This window comes from Heliangelus exortis, chromosome 2, assembly GCF_036169615.1.
Source record: "Heliangelus exortis chromosome 2, bHelExo1.hap1, whole genome shotgun sequence".
In the NCBI taxonomy this organism is placed as follows: Eukaryota; Metazoa; Chordata; class Aves; order Apodiformes; family Trochilidae; genus Heliangelus; species Heliangelus exortis.
In genome coordinates this window covers 60,488,008-60,503,891 of record NC_092423.1, presented here as the reverse complement: position 1 = coordinate 60,503,891, position 15,884 = coordinate 60,488,008, and the positions used below count along the sequence as shown (strand labels likewise).

General features: G+C 38.1%; 1 protein-coding gene across 5 annotated transcripts in view; it reads left to right on the top strand.

Moving 5' to 3' along the window:
* The window catches only part of CDKAL1 (CDKAL1 threonylcarbamoyladenosine tRNA methylthiotransferase), a 384,171-nt gene that overhangs the window by 107,045 nt on the left and 261,242 nt on the right, over positions 1 to 15,884 (top strand). For 4 of the 5 annotated variants that reach the window (XM_071736322.1, XM_071736325.1, XM_071736324.1 and 1 more), the window contains one exon: positions 7,714 to 7,810. In XM_071736322.1, coding sequence (XP_071592423.1) covers positions 7,714 to 7,810 — 97 coding nt within the window. Of the gene's footprint in view, positions 1 to 4,027; positions 4,069 to 7,713; positions 7,811 to 15,884 lie in introns of all 5 variants that reach the window. The other variant, XM_071736326.1, reaches the window with a different exon arrangement.

Here is a 15,884-nt window from a genome sequence, read left to right as displayed (position 1 = left end):
TGAGATAAGTATATTAGATTAAACAGTTCATCTATGTTTGAAAAAAAATTTTCAAGTTTGAAGGGCAAGAATGAAGTCTTGTATTTTCAAAGTAGTAGAGTGAGTGGGAAAAATACTTGCACTTGAAGGAGGAAAGTAGTGGTAGAAGGTAAAGTTACTGCTGTAGGTTTGGAGGTATTTCTGCTTTTTCTAAAAACTCTGTCATTACTCTTATTTTCTTAGATCCTTGATGAAGAAGGCTATCATGAAAGTGGAATTGTAGAAAGGTGGTAAAATATTTTTAGAATGTTACTGCACTCTGTCATTTGTGTAGTAAAAGACAGAACCTCAAGGTTGTGCAGAAGTAATTCCAGCCTTTGCCACTTGCAGCACTTCCTGATAGTGTGGTTGTCAGCAGCCTCTGCTTTTGCAATCCTGAGTTGGCAGAACTTCAATATATCTGGTGCTCTGTGCCCCAGAGAAGTTCAGAGTTTAAGTTACTGCTGTCATTAGAGAGGTTAAGATGGGAAGTGAAAGGAGGGGGTAAGAAAAGGCAGCCAGTGTTGGGGGATAGTCAGAGTTATGTGAGGGCTGCTGGTATAGGCTTTTAGAGCCTCATGTAAGTTGCTTTAAGTAGTAGTAATAGAATGTTTCCTTTATTCAATCCAGAAAATTGATAAAACAAATGGAATTACAGAAAATAATTATGGAAAACGTTGTCTTCTCAGATATTATTTTGTGATACATTTTGGCTTGCAGTTATTACCAAAAGAGCAGTCAAAGTGCTCCACTCAATTGTAAATCTGCATTAGTCACAGATGGGGACATCATCTAGTCCAGTGTGTCTGTTCAGGAGTGACTCTGTAGATATTAGTGTTTAGTATTTGCCTTCAGAAGAGTTAAAGGAAGGAAATTTTTTGCAGATTTCACTGAAGCATGTTAAAGGTTTTGAATGGAGAAAAGGTATTAAAGGGCCTACTACAGGAAGAGAACCTTATCTAAGACAGTGATTAGGCATTTGCCTAATTATAGTCTTAAGTAACTTCACTGAGTAGGTAAGAATCTAATGAGTTGTGAATATTTTTTTAACAGTGTAGTATATTTACTTCTAATAGTTCTCTGCATGCCTAGTTTCAGTTTAAGTCATCATTTTTGCTTCATGGTAAGAAAAAGAGTGTAGGAACTCAGGATCTTAATAGAACATCCTACGAGGAATGTGCTTAAAGACAAAACTCATAAAAACTGAAGATTGCAGAGTAGCAAATATGTTAGCATTTTGTCTGAAGAAGAATGGTAGGAGCCTAAACATTTGTGACATACTGCAGAAATAAAGTTTTTCTCAAGGTTTTAGCAAATATGTTCTACAAACCACTGATGCCACCCATGAATAAAATACCCAAGATAGCTATTGAAGGTTTGATGGTGTCTAACTAGTCCTGTACAGTATAACCAGACTGTAATGTTCACTAGGTAAGAGGTAGAGGGATTTGTGATGGTGCCTGGTGCCTGATGCCCACTGCTGTTTAGCAGTGTAAGAGGACGAACACTGTTGATAGTAGTATCATAGGATAATTTGGGTTGGAAGGGACCTCTAAAGGTCACCTAGTCCAAATCTCCTGCAGTAAGAAGGGACATCCTCAACTAGATCAGGTTGTTCAGAGCCGTGTCAAGCCTCACCTTAAACATTTCCAGGGATGAGGTCTTAACTACCTCCCTGGGCAACCTGTTTCATTTTTCCACTGTCCTCAATGGCAAAGCACGTTGTCCTAACATCCAGTTTAAATCTGTTCTTCTCTAATTTAAAACCATTCTGCACCATCCTATAACTACAGGGCCTTGCAAACATTCCATCAACCATCAAACAGCCTTCCTTTAGGCCCCCTTCAGATACTGAAATTCCCTCCCATTTCCTGCCATACTCTGTAAAGATCAGGAAAGTCAGCAGCTCCTCCCTCTTTTCTTTCTGCTGCCTGCTGCCTGTGCTGCTGTCCTTAGCCACTGGCTTGCCACATGCTCATCAGAGCCCTTATCTGTTGGGTTGTGTGTATATATATATATGTATATATATATATATATATTTCTATTTCTATATATTTGTATTCTTAGTTACTTTATCCCTTGTGTTATTACCTTTTCCCTGTGTTAGAAAATCTGTATCCAGTTGTTTTCAGTTTCCAACTCAAAGTCTCTGGTCTTTATTCTCTTTTTGTCTTCCCTTTGGGGGGTGGAATAGAGAGTAATTCTGTCCCTAGGCCTGTGGTCCATTCAAACTGCTAAGCTGCAACAAGAAAACTTCATCATTTGTGTCTGTGTGCTCAAATGAACTCTACATTTTCACGTGCTTCACAAGGAAAACATGGTACTTCTTCAGGGTCTGGAGGAGTGTACAAAGGAGCTGGCAGCCCTAGGCAGACTCAAGTGGTTTTGCCGACATGATTTTAACAGTACTCAAATTCATAATGTTGACAAGTTTTCCTCAGGTTTTCCAGATTCCTTTGATTATGGATCTGCCTCAATCTCGAAAGCACAACGTGTATGGGGTTTTTTTACTTTTCTCATGCTTTTTATTCACCCATGCTGCTCAGCATTTTGCAACCTGTCTCAGAGGTGTCACAAGGCTTGTAAAGCCCACTGCCAACAAACTGAGGAGTTCCCATCTTTTTCTCTGCTTCCTTCCCAGCAGCTTTCCCTTGACCATTTTTTTTGGCTCTGCTGCTGCCCTTTTCTCATGAGCTAACTTAATGCAGTAAAATGGTAAAACCCTTCTAAACCCATTTCAATTGGTTTCTCCTGTATTGATGAATTAAATGGCACTCTGGAAGGGTCCAGCGAGCTGCAGAGCTTGGAGCAGAGGAGTGATATCAGATGGCCAGAAATGAGAAAGAGGGAGGGATAGGAGGTGCAGAAAGGTAGGAGCAGTAATGACAGCCAGGGAGGATAGGGAGCAAGCCTTGAGTAGTAATGAGACATTAGGTTGGTTCCAAATCTGGAAAAGCACAGTTTAAGTTACCATTTATAATTTTTCAAACAGAAAATAGCTATGCGACTTTATGGATTTTTGGAAATGTATTCCAGATGCTGTACAGGCACCGTTTTTTCATTCCAGGGTTGCTGTACTCTCTTCAAAACTTGTGGCTTCCAATTGATTAATTTATCAGATGAGGCAGCTGCAACATCTTTCACACATATGAGTCTCTATCCAAATAGCTATTCTTTTTTTCTAGAGACATTGCAATATAATTTCTGCAGCCCGGGAAGTAGTACCCCCCAATTTTAATTTTAATTATTATAACCTTTGGCAACCTGATCTCATTATAAACCTATAGCCCATATATATATAGTTTATACTGTATTCAGCCCCAGTGACCTTAACAGAGCTTCTTCATGTGTGCTAATACTTCTTTGGGTTTTTCTAGACACCGGCCTCCCACTGATTTATAAATACCTGTTAAGAGGAGTGTTGAGGATTTTGTGTAATGTAAAGGCCATGAGAGTGGTCTGAGTATGTTACACTGGTGAATTGCACAATTTGATTTAAACATACAAGTGAAAATGAAAGCCATTAGGCTTATGCTGATAAAATAACAGGTAAACGAGTGTTGTGTTTGGTAGAAATAGGTCACTGATATAAAAACTTACTCAACAGTGTAGTCAGTTGTCATCTGCCTAGTAGGATTCAGGAAGAAATACTTTGATTTTATTTCAGATAACAATTGTACTTTGACATTAGAAATAGTTCCTCATATTATTTTGTGAATATTTCCCAACTACTATCACTGCAAAGCACTTGTACCCCTAATTTATTGCTTTGTCTGAAGAATCTGCCCTTGGGTCTTCTCTTGCACTTGACTGTTACTTAGTCCTTCTACTGCAAATAGCCTTCTGCTCATTATTTAAACACACTTCTTCACTATTTAATTCCACCAAAAAGGAATTTTGGAGGAAAAAAAGAATTGTAAGTTTCACATATCTGATATCAGAGCAAATTGCATGTTTCATGCTGACCACTGTGTAGTTTGCCAGATTTGCTCTGTGCTTTTAATTTCAGGTGCCTGCTATGCCTTCTAAGTGTGCAGGTAGGTTATCTTGGTGAGTAGTAATGGTGTCTCCTTAAAAGCTTAAGCATTCACCTAAGAGTTCACAAATAATAAATTCCAGTGGACAGCTCTGCTTATGGAAAAGAATCCAGCAGTGATGATCTGGCATCTCTCCTCTCAGCAAAGAGCAAGTCAGCCATTACTTGCAGTGTCACAGATTGTCTTCCATTAAACTTAGCCCATCTTCTCTGCTTTCACTTCTTTCTTTTTTATTGCTTTCCTTATATTTGAACATCAGGGAAAGGTCTCTAACTTTTTTGTAGCAATTCCACCTGAGTAGCTGTGTGAGTCACAGAAAGCATGAGGTTTGTACACGAGCTGCCTTGGTATCCAGCAGTGTTGTTATACACACAGTGTTGATACAGCAAACACTTACGAGGTCTTTCTTGAAGGGTGGGAGGCATTTCTTTATCTTTGTGTTACTGACCTCTCGGAGCTGAGAAAAAGTAGAGGAATCATGCAACAACAGTTATATAAAATTGTGAGCAGCATGTGCCAGTTTGACAATTTCTTAATGATGTAAATAGAAGTGCACATAAGCAGGGCAGAAGTTTCTCCTCAATTAAGTCTTAAACTTTTCTTTCTAAAAAACAGAATACATTTAACTTCTTTCACTAAGTCTGATAGTACAATTATAGTTGCAATGGCTATACCTATTCAGCCTACTGTGTTCAGTACTTCTTTCATGCCCCTGTTTTTCTCACTTGTTTTTTTTTGTTTCCCACTCTTAGAAAGTAGCTCAAATAATTCTTTTGTTCACAACAGAATTGCTCTAGTTAAATTTCTATTCAGGTGTATAACTTGTAAGTGGATTTTACAAAAGAGTGTATTTCTAGAAAATGTTTCCTGAGTCAACTAAATTGAAAGTTCAAGGTAAAGTTCATGTAAATGAAAAATATAGAGGGTGTTTAAAAGGAAAGATGCATTTATTCATGCAACTATTCGATTCCATGAGGTGTTATTCTAATTACTATTCATGTTTTGAAGGGTATAGGCTTTTCTAATACAATTGCTGTGCTGACTAGATTTCTGAAGAATAATTTTTGTAGGCTTTTACTAATATGTGGAGGGCTCATTAAACAGTTTTAAAAGGAGGTGAAAATGTAGTACTGGAACACGTATTTTGAGAAGTGGTTTCCTGAAAATGAGGCCAAAATTTTCATAATTCCCTCACAATAGTTTTTCATTTATTGTGGGTTTCATGGACCATGCAGTGTACTACAGATGTAATGAAAATTGACTGTGATCGAAAATTTAATCCTGACATTTCCACTTAATTGCGTTCTAAAGCAAAAGGAAAAAATAAAATCTCGATGTACAAAATCCTTTATTCTGTAGAGACCTATACAACTTTTAAAAAGTTGAATTAAGGCAATGCTTATTATGAAGAATATTCAGTTTAACTTTTTCCCCCTAGCTCCAATTATAGTCCCTGAAGATACGACAGAATGTTAAAGCTGTGAAATAACATTAAAATGCCATTTAAAGTGTCAAGGGAAACTGTTTATTTTTCCCCTTAGATAAAGACTTGCATAAAAGCTTTTTCTTCTGTAGTGGTTGCAGGTTTTCGAGTAGATAGAGGAAGCTGTATCTAGCAGCAGATTATACCAGATGCTGAGTTGCCTGAGGCTGTGTGCTTTGTTTGCTGGAGACAGGTTTTACTCTCTTGCCTCAAGGCATTAGGTTGAGTCTGTTAGACTACATAAGTAGTGATTTTTATCCTTTTAGTTGGTCGAGTGTCACATGGTGGTATGTGACATTTTTAGGTAATGCACGGAGTAGCTATTTTTATTTCATTTTTAACTTGGATTTGTGGAAGTAGGTGACCTTTATTGAAGTTTCGAAAAACCCTTAAATATTTATTACTGACAGAGAAGAAGGAGTGCAGATTTCAGAGACATGTTTCTGAGTTCCCTGCCTATGAAATAAACAAAACTAGCTTTTCATCATAGTTCTTTATCAACAAAAGTAGGATAGAGATGCATGGAAGAGATGAAAAGATTTGCATTTGTATTATACATCTTAGCATGCAAGCAGAGGACGAATGACACTCTGTGTGATAAATTAAGATTTCCTGGAAGCCTCACTAAAAGAAAATGGAATATTTTATAGAGGTTTGCTGCATTTGTAATAGGTGTAATACATTTTTCTGTTAATTTACTCTTACTTGTGTATAGGATATGTATTTTTTTCCTTCAAAAGACCTCATTTTTAGTGCAGCATCCAGCACAAAGTATTTGCCAAGATGACCCATGAGCTCTTTTAATATTAACATTTTGTGTGTTCTTGTGAGATTTCATTTGAGCTTTAATGTGTGTCCCTATTATAAGTATGGTTAAAATTGTGAGTAGTGACACTATGTGTGGAGCCAGTCTGTTGGGGTTTTTATTTATTTGTTTGTTGTTTTTTCTTTTTGTTAAATTTGTGTTTGTTGGAGATCTTCAGATACTCAGTGTAGCATCCTTGTTGTGCTTGTTGAGCATCACTTTCTCAAATCCATTCAGCTCAGAGACAGCTCAAGCAACCTAAAGAGTATAACACCAAGCAATTGTGTATTTTTGAAAAAATAATTTAATGAAAAATGTTATGACATGTATTAGCCTGTTCCAACATAACACTAAACACTTTGTGAATCCAAATATTACTGGAAAAAAGGTACATTTACAAGGTTCCAGTATGAGAGAAGTCTGCCAGGGGGTTGTGATACACAGTGCAACTATGAAAGATAGTTCTTAGAACAACCCATAATGTATCAGACCTTGCAAATCTGCTAAAATTAATCAATGTCTCTCTACAGGTTTGAATGCTATAATTCAGTAGTCTTTTGGGGTTAATGTGTTATTGGATGCTCTTGAGTCGTTCTTGAATCTCACTGCAATATGATCTGCAGCTGATAGTTTTGTTCAGGGCTTTCAAGATACTCAGTGTTGAATTCGAAGTGAGTCAAAATATTACTAGTGAAATGAACAGTGTTAACTATTTAATCATGGTGGTTGGGGTTTCTACTTGGTGCTAAGGTAGCACCAAAGCTAAGGATTTAATTACAGAAGTTATTATCAATACAAATGTTTCTCTGCTGAAGGCAAGCAGTTAAAGCCTGGAAAAGTTCAATATGTTTTTGGTTTTTTTAAACTTTATTTTTACTAAGCATCTAGAAGACTGGTTAAATTGGTAATTTCTGACTGGTACTACATAAATATATTCTGAGCTAGTCACTCCTACTCACATCATCCGTCCCTTGCATTCTGTGTAACTTGTCTTGAATTGCATTTATTATCTCTGTCCTTTCTTTCTTGACCAGATTCTCTGCTATCATTGTGACAAATAGGAGTTAACTGAACTTCATTAGGGCTTTGACATCGTAATTTTGTCCAAGATCACAGTAGATAGTCTGATATTTGGTACAGCAGATACCTGTGGGTACTCCCCAGACTGAACCCCATCTACTGTAATCTGCTAGCTTCATATGGGGTTCTCTGGTTTGGATTCTGAGGTTCAAATGTATACAAGTTGTTTCTGATTTGGGAATGTTTTCATTATGGTTGCTTTCCTGTGTCACCTGCACAGTATGGCTACTTAGTGCTGAAAATGATAGATTTTGAAAATATTAACACGTTTTCTGTCTGCCCTTCTTTAGGAAAGCCCAAGAAGGGAAGAAGAAAGTGGTTCTAGCAGGCTGTGTGCCACAAGCCCAACCTCGTCAGGACTACCTGAAAGGCTTGAGCATTATAGGGGTATGTATCTTTATCAATTAGAAATCAAAGGTATTCATAAAAGTTTTAATAGCTCAATTTTATAAAAAGCAGCGGAGAGGCCTGCCACCCCCATTAGTCTTTGTGCATTATGCAGCACTTAAACCTTCTTGCATCCAGGGTGATTTGGTTTGGTTGTGACATCAGGGGAGAATGAAACTGATACTAATGGTGGAACTGAATTCCAGTGCCTGTTGTAGATTGAAAATATCCAGGCTCCATCCAGGATGATGATGTCTGTATTCTTTAAAATGCCACAATGTATTTGCTAGAAGACAGAGAAATACAAACTTTATTAAAATAAGTGGAAGAAGTGTAACAGACTAGAGCATTTAAATTACATGAACACAGCTCAGGTTTTGGTGGTTGTTTCCCTAGTTCACACTGTTAAGCAGAATGGCAAATAGGAATGATTATTTTGTTTGAAGTTGAGTCTGTCTGAAGAATTAAATCCATTCTTGACTGAGTTGTTATACAATTATCAAGCTTTACCTTGAAAAGATAGCCAGAGGTTTTTTTACTTCATTTAACTGGTAGGTAGTGTGTCTACAGTATCATTTGGGGTGAAGTTTAGCTGTACTTGAATTGAATCACCTTTATAATATAGTTGTGAAAACCCAAGAGTCAAAGCACAACCTAACAAAGATTTTTCATTAGTCCTGCTTTAGATTAAAACAGGATGAATTTGTAAAAGCATGTTGGGATTGCAGGACTGTTATTGGATTCAGTGTGTGAGAATTACAGTGACACAGTACTGTATTATGTTAAGTCAGAGCAGGTGACAGCACATTTATTTCTGTGTTAAAATTATATAAAGGTCAACATGTTTCCTCTTCAGTGTCATGAATTCAGTTTGAAGCTAAGATTTTACAGGAACAGCAACAACAAAAATGCTCCAAAGCTTTCATTTCAATTAGTAGATCATACAAGATGCAGTTGTTTGAAGTAATTTAGAAGTACAATTGTAGTTTGGACTTAAGAAGAACATGTCTTCATTTTATTTCATTTATTGAAATTTGTAGTAGAGATGGACTTCGTGCTACTTAATTTTTTATTTAATTGGTGCTGTCACTAAAAATATTTTATCTCAGTTTTTTTTCCGTCTACCATTCTTAGCGACATTAAAGCCTATAAATTAACACAGCACCCAGAAATGACATGCAGGACCTGTAAAATGTCACACTATTCAGTATAGATGATATTGCATTGTTAGTTACAGTTTAAAGGGGGAAACTTTCCTTTCCACTCTGCAGCCTGAATTTACACAAATATTTGCAAGAGTGCTCTCTCATATCTAAGACTGGCTTTTGCAAGTATGACTTACTCTAGTAGGATAGGAAAAAACCCTAAAAGTGAATTAATTTCTCTTTAGCTCAGGGGCAGCATAGTTAATTTGGTCTGTGATTGGTTGTTATAGTGAATATAATGATATCTCTATATGAAGACAAAGGGAGAAGTTCGATTTTAATTTATCTTTTTTTGTTAATTACTGAGAATTACTCTCTTGTCTTTGCCTTTATTTTGATAACTAGAACCAGTGTTTAGTAAAATTATTTGTAGCTTTGTATATCTTACAGAAAGATTTCTGTTAGGAATAAGGTTGTTAATGCAGTTTCTTTTGAACTGGACGTGAAAACAATAAACCAAAAAACTTTGCAATAAGGACATTGCCTTCTAACTATCATTGCTGTGGAAGAACTTACAGTTTTAAGTGGTAGATGCCCATCTCAAAAAGGCCTTTAACTTGAGACATAAGTAGTAACAGAAGCAGAGCTAAGAGCAGACATTGTCCATACTTTCAGTTTGTATATTTAAGATTTCACAAAGAGTGTGTGTGAGGGGGTGACTGTATTGAAAGGAGAAGAGTTGTTATCTTACTAGTGCAAAATATTTTTGAAAGGCAGTTTTGACAGAAATGAGAAATAGAAAATGTTCTGTTGGCACTAGGATCTTTATTCTGCTTTAAAATATTTGGCATGAAGAGTACAGGTTTGGAAATCTTGCTTTTCCACCATGGTGGTCCCATCTTCAACTTGGTTGAGAGATAGAGTAGATTTGTTGTTGATCATTTAACCTCTGGGTTTTTTGTTGTTGTTTAGTCTCTTTTTTAAAGAACAATGTTGTCTGAGAATGTGGTTATTTACTAGCAATTAAAAATCCCTTGGGATGGCTTCTGAAGGCAGTCTGTCAGAGGGCTCTTCAGCTCATCTTGTTATGATGAGGAAGAAAGCTGTGATGTATCAGAATGATTCTAGTAACTCCAGGAGAAATTCTAGTAACTAGGGTTTTGTTTTGGTCTGTACTTGGGAAACACAGGACTGAACTTCCATTGTTTTTTATTTATTTATTGATTTGGGCAGAAGGGAAAGAAGAATAACTTCATATCCTTGTTACCATTTGTGATGTTACTGTGCTTTTGTGTTTCTTTAAAGTTGGTGACACTTTTAAAAAATAATTTGAGTTGGGGCATTGCAATAGGCTGTATATAAGGCAAACCAGAACATAGTAAAGTATGGTAAAGGAGCTGTTTGTGGAAGGGAGAAACTCTTGGTTGTAATAAGCCTGCAAAATGTGAAAAGTTCATGGCACACGTAATGGTTCCTTACATAGGTCCAATGCCATTTGCACTCAGGTGTTTTTCAAAGCTTACTACTCTGTGTTTGGAGTAGTGCACACTCTTCAAACTACAGTGGACATAGGGTACTGCAAAGGGAAATCAGCTCTTGTAGTTGGAGTTGTCCCTGACTTTTCATTGTGAGTTGCTATGAATATATGAATACATGACTACATCTATGCTGATTATTTTATGGAGATTATGTATGTTTTGAGAAGGACAAGGGGAAATGAAAGATTTAGCAGACAGGTTATGCTCTGGAATCCATAGATGGGCGTTGATAGTTGTAGTGTTTTCTTATTTCCTGAACGGCACTGTTACGGTCCGAGGTAACATTAAAATTTATTTTTGTTTGGATACGCGAAACAAAGTCCAACCATAGAAAATGGTCGAGTGCAAGCAGATTTTATTTGACAATTGACACAGGCAAAAATGTAGAACCAGACAAAAGAGGTAGAGAGGAAAAGAAGATATAAGAAAGAGAAAAAGTGGTAAGAAATGGTAAAAAAAGAAAGAGTGAAGAGAGGAGAAATAAAGGGTAAGAAGGTGGGAAGAATGAGAGAGAGAGAGAGAGAGAGAGAGTCACCACCAGGGGTCCAGCTGTCCAGCGAGGTTCTTCAGGATGGCTCTGATCCTGGACAGGGTCTGGTGCAGAAATGGTGGTGGGTCAAAAAACGACAACACAGTCAGAGCATGGACAGCAATATATTCCCCTGAGTCCTTTTGTTCCCAAGGGGCAGCTGTCAGTCAGCCAGGGTCGTTAGCAGGCAGGATGCCTGGAGGGGAGCAGAAGGGTGTAGCCCCCCACCCAGTCATCAATTCTTATCTTCATCCAGAAGCCATTCTTCCTGTCTTCCAGCCACTTAACCAGGTACATTGTGCCTCCAGGGGCATCCCAACACTGAAGGTTGGCCCTCATGAAAGGGGCTTCTTCCTGATGCCATCCTTGCTCTGCTCCAGCCCCATTAGTTTCTGGAGGGATGTCCCAGCATTAAAGGCTGGTGCTCAGAAGAGGAATAGCCTCCACCCAATAGCTCTTATCACATCCTGAGGGGTCACCCCTGCTCAGCTCTGGCCAGCCAGCTCCTCCACCCTAGCCAGGGCTATTCATTTTGAGACAGCTGCAAATCAGTGAGGTCAGACTCACACAGGTACACAAAACCCCTGCTCTCACTGATAAGTTGAACCATTGCAGTTGGTTGAGATGCTGTTTCTTTGACACTTACCTGGAGCTTTAAGGTACTTGGTGTCCAAATGGTGCTACATGTTGGTGCCCCTGACCAGTTTGCTGAGGGTTTGGAAGTCTTAAGATGCTTCAAAACCCCACATACCTGTACTTTGACATCATGCAGCCTTAGTGGACATACTGAAGTCGTGGGGCCTAATGCATGTATGTATCCCATTAAAGGCATACAATAGCTCTATAGATGAGCAAATCTCTTATCTTCCTGAATGGGAATGCCATCTCCAATTCTTCTTTATCCGTCTTTCCCAATGTAACATCTAGCATCAAAGACCTATTGTCTTTTACCATACACCCATTTCCCAAGGGAAGAATTTCAGCCCATTCTTCCATCTGCACAAAATACATTCAGTGTCACCAGGACTGTAATCCTCCCCTGCTGCTGCTCTCTGGGTCGAAGGTCCATGGTAGAGTTATTGCAGGCTCTTTGGCCAAGTTGGGTCTGAAGTTGCTACTTTCAGGATAAACACACTCATTAAAACCTCTCTCCAGGGACTCCTTATGTTCTCCCGATGTCTGAATATCCCTTTTCAGTGGGTGTTGACTCTGTAAGGCAAGCTTTATTTAGTTTTTTTAGTAATCAGTTTGAAACTGTGATTAGTTGAAGTGCTGAAGACTCCTGTAACAGCCCATAACACTAGCAGCACTGCTATAAAATAGATGGTTTGGTATAAAAAATACATTACAAAACCCCGGCATTTTTCTCATACTGTACATCTCTAATTGGTATATGCTTTTAAATTTAATATGCCTTAGTTCTCTGTTTGTAATACCCTTTAGTGAGCAGAGCTTTAACAGTGCCATTGTGAAAGAAAAGCATTGTAATCTCACCCAGATGCCAAAAGTTTGTGTATCCCTACTGCTTTGGTGTCCTAAATGAGGGTGATACTTTGTATGGTGTTTCAGATGTTCAGTTCATACAAGTTTCAGTGATGTTTGCTAGCAGAGATAATGTTATTTCCCTACCTTGCAGTGTCTGTAAGGTCAGATTGCATTAAAGATGCAGCTTCTCTGCTGCCCTTTTACTGGAGCCTTCCATAAATTCAAATTTTCAACGTGTACTTCATAAAAGATGAATTCAGTGGTATTTTATTTTGAATTATTTGAATTATTAGAACTTCTTTGAAAGTGTGCTGAAATCCTGGGAACAGATGCACACTGATCTTCTATAACTTATGGCCAAAAATTATTTAATGCAAAATTCAGGCTCAGTCAGGACCTCTCAGCTGGTTGGCTTTGGATTTTAAATTTATGTGCTGATACTCAGATATGATACTTGAACCTTGAAAGTCATGAAAGAATTGCAGATAATCACTTTCTTTTAAACTGAAAACTGGACGTGCAAATAGAAACTTTGCATTTCCAGCCTATGAATCAAAAGGTATTAACTGAAATTTTATTTCAGCTGTGTCAATGTTTAGCAATGAAATACTGCTGTTTACATGCTTTTCTGGAGTAGTCTCCTTCTCTTTAAAGTTTCTGTAGAAACTTTCTGTTCTCAGAATACCTTCCTGAACCAGAATAATTCCCATTACCATGGTTGGTGTTGTCAGCAAAGGTTTTAAACACAGATGTTATCCATCAGAAGCCAGTCACATGCCTTTTGAAGTTATGTATTAAGGCCTGGATTTATGCTGCCTAAGTGCTGTAATTTGAGAGTCTGTTTTGCTCAGCTTCTCTTTATGGTCAATGAAGATAATTATTCTGAGATAATTTAGATTTTTAAAAGATCTGAAGTGACTTTTGAAGCCGTGTATTTCCCTCTTACTGGCTTTAGAGAGGGGATAGGCTGAGTAGGCTTTTAATGTCTGACATCTGACAGAGCTGCCTAAACCACGTAAGATGAGCCTAAGAGTTGCTGAACTGGAGTGAAAATCTTTAAGTTTAAAAATAATGAATTGTAATTAACTACGATGATTTTATCAATGCAGTAGTAACCAATTTGTTTCCAATCTATGTGAATGCAAATCAAAGACGTATTTTTTTTCCTGTATGAGAAAAAAAGATTGGTTTACTTCAGGTTGCTGTGTGTATGTATGTATGCTACTTCCAGGGTGTTGATGATGAGTGCTGATGATAATTGCTTCAGAGGCAGCCTCACTATGTGTAAGCAAGCTACTTCCCCTTCCTGTATTTTGGGCTCCATAACTTGTTTTTCTTTTTTTGCATTGTTTGTTCAATAAACATTTCTGGTATTCAGTATTTCTGGTCTTTGTCTCTCCTTCAGTGGATTTGAGATTTTTTTTTTTTTTTTTAATAGTATTTTTCTGGTATTTAATGTGTTTGCACATTGCTTGTGTTACCTCTGAAAAATTTCTCTTTTTGGGAAACTCAGTCACTGTGCCAGGGAAGGCTCTGGGAGTAATTTCTTGAGAGAATTGTCTCTGTCCTGTCAACATCAGAGATACTTTAACTTTTAAACCTTGTGTGATGGAAAGACATTTCCTTCCAGTCTGAAAGGAAGCAGACTGTGGGGAGCAACTGCATTCACTCTGGGGTTGAGTCCTAGCTGCCATTTTTAACCAGTGGTGGTAACTGTGTCAGTACCTGTGAGATCTGAGACTCATCAGAAGGTGAAACTGCAAACTTTTAGGCCAAAAGACAGTCACAGGTGGCAAGTGTCAGTGATCTCATGCTTTCTACCTGGTTAATCCCAGTCCCCCAGCAGAAACAACAGTTGTCAGCCAGGTGATGTGGATTCCTTGAGGTCACTTACAAGAAATGGCTCAACAGAAGCAGGAATTATTCTGTGATCTTACAATTTGTCAACAAAGGGGGTATTTATTCTACAGTCACAAGTGTTGAGGTATCACTGCACTAAGAATCAGAAGAAAGTTGGAGGATAACTGCTGATTTGAATGTCATGATGCTTCGCAACTCCTACAGTGATATTTCATCACCTAGTAGGTAGGTATCTTCTTAGAGAAAATTCAAGTCACAATATAAGCAGGTATTTTCTGAATGAACTGAAGTGCTCACTTTATAGGATTTATTTCTCTTCAAATGAGTCCAGAATAGCCATAATTTGATAGGCAGTAGCATAACTCCAGAAACACAAGCACCACAACAGTTATCAAAGGGCAGTGTTCCCCTGGTGGAAATATGCTTCCTGCAGCTAACTCCAGCTGAAATGATCTCTGGGCTATATTAAGAGGAGAGAAAATTAATATGATTTCTTTTTTCTAATAGACTACCATGAAGCCTTATAAATTCCCACCTTTTCTCTGGTATATCGAGCATTGGAATGGGCTGCCCCGGGAAGTAGTGGATTCTCCGTCTCTGGAGGTATTTAAAAAGAGACTGGATGTGGCACTCAGTGCCATGGGCTGGGAACTGCAGCGGTAGTGGATCAAGGGTTGGATTGGTGATCTCTGAGGTCCCTTCCAACCCAGCCAATTCTATGATTCTATGGTTCTATATAGGCAGATTGTTCCTCAGCTTCTTTAGTGGTGCAGCCTGAACCAAACAGCCTTTCTGTGGTTCCTTGGATGTCCATGTAGCAGACTCCATTAGAAGGCAGTCTCTCATCCAGAAGATACTGGATCTTCATTATTAACGAAGATCATTAATATATTTACACTCGCCCTCTATTTACTTATCATGACTGCAGCCACAGAGAGAAGCACACAGAGGCTTGTCTCAGAAAAGACCATTAAGATATTGGATAGCTTCACTAGAGAGAGCTGTTTGCTTTTATGAAATTCAGTGCTTTTTACTCAGCTTTGGTTGTAAGGGACACCTGATGACCATCTCTCCTCTTCTGTGGTGGTCCTGTCACTTCAGAAATAGATTGGTACAAATCTCTTTACCCACAAAATGCTTCTGTCTGTATTTCAGTGGACTCATTGAACTGAAAGTATGTGTATTTCACTGTAGATCTTACATGAGGTTTTGTCTTCCCAGATGACAATGCAGAGTCTTTGCAGAGGTCTTGGTGCTTCTCTGAAGTGAATGTCAGAAATTTTCTCTTATATTAATAGTAGTTTCATGGATGTGCTTTATCTAGGTAGTTCTTTTTTTGGTCTGAGACTGAGTGACTTATGCAGAGCCCAAAATGTGCAACCTCTCACTTAAACCCTCCATTACAAATATTCAGAGTTCATAGGAGCTCTCTTAGAGGTATTTTCCAAATTCCTTCACTTGCAGAAATTTCAGGATGTTAATACTGGTTCTGAGAGAACTTGGATCTTTCATGAGAA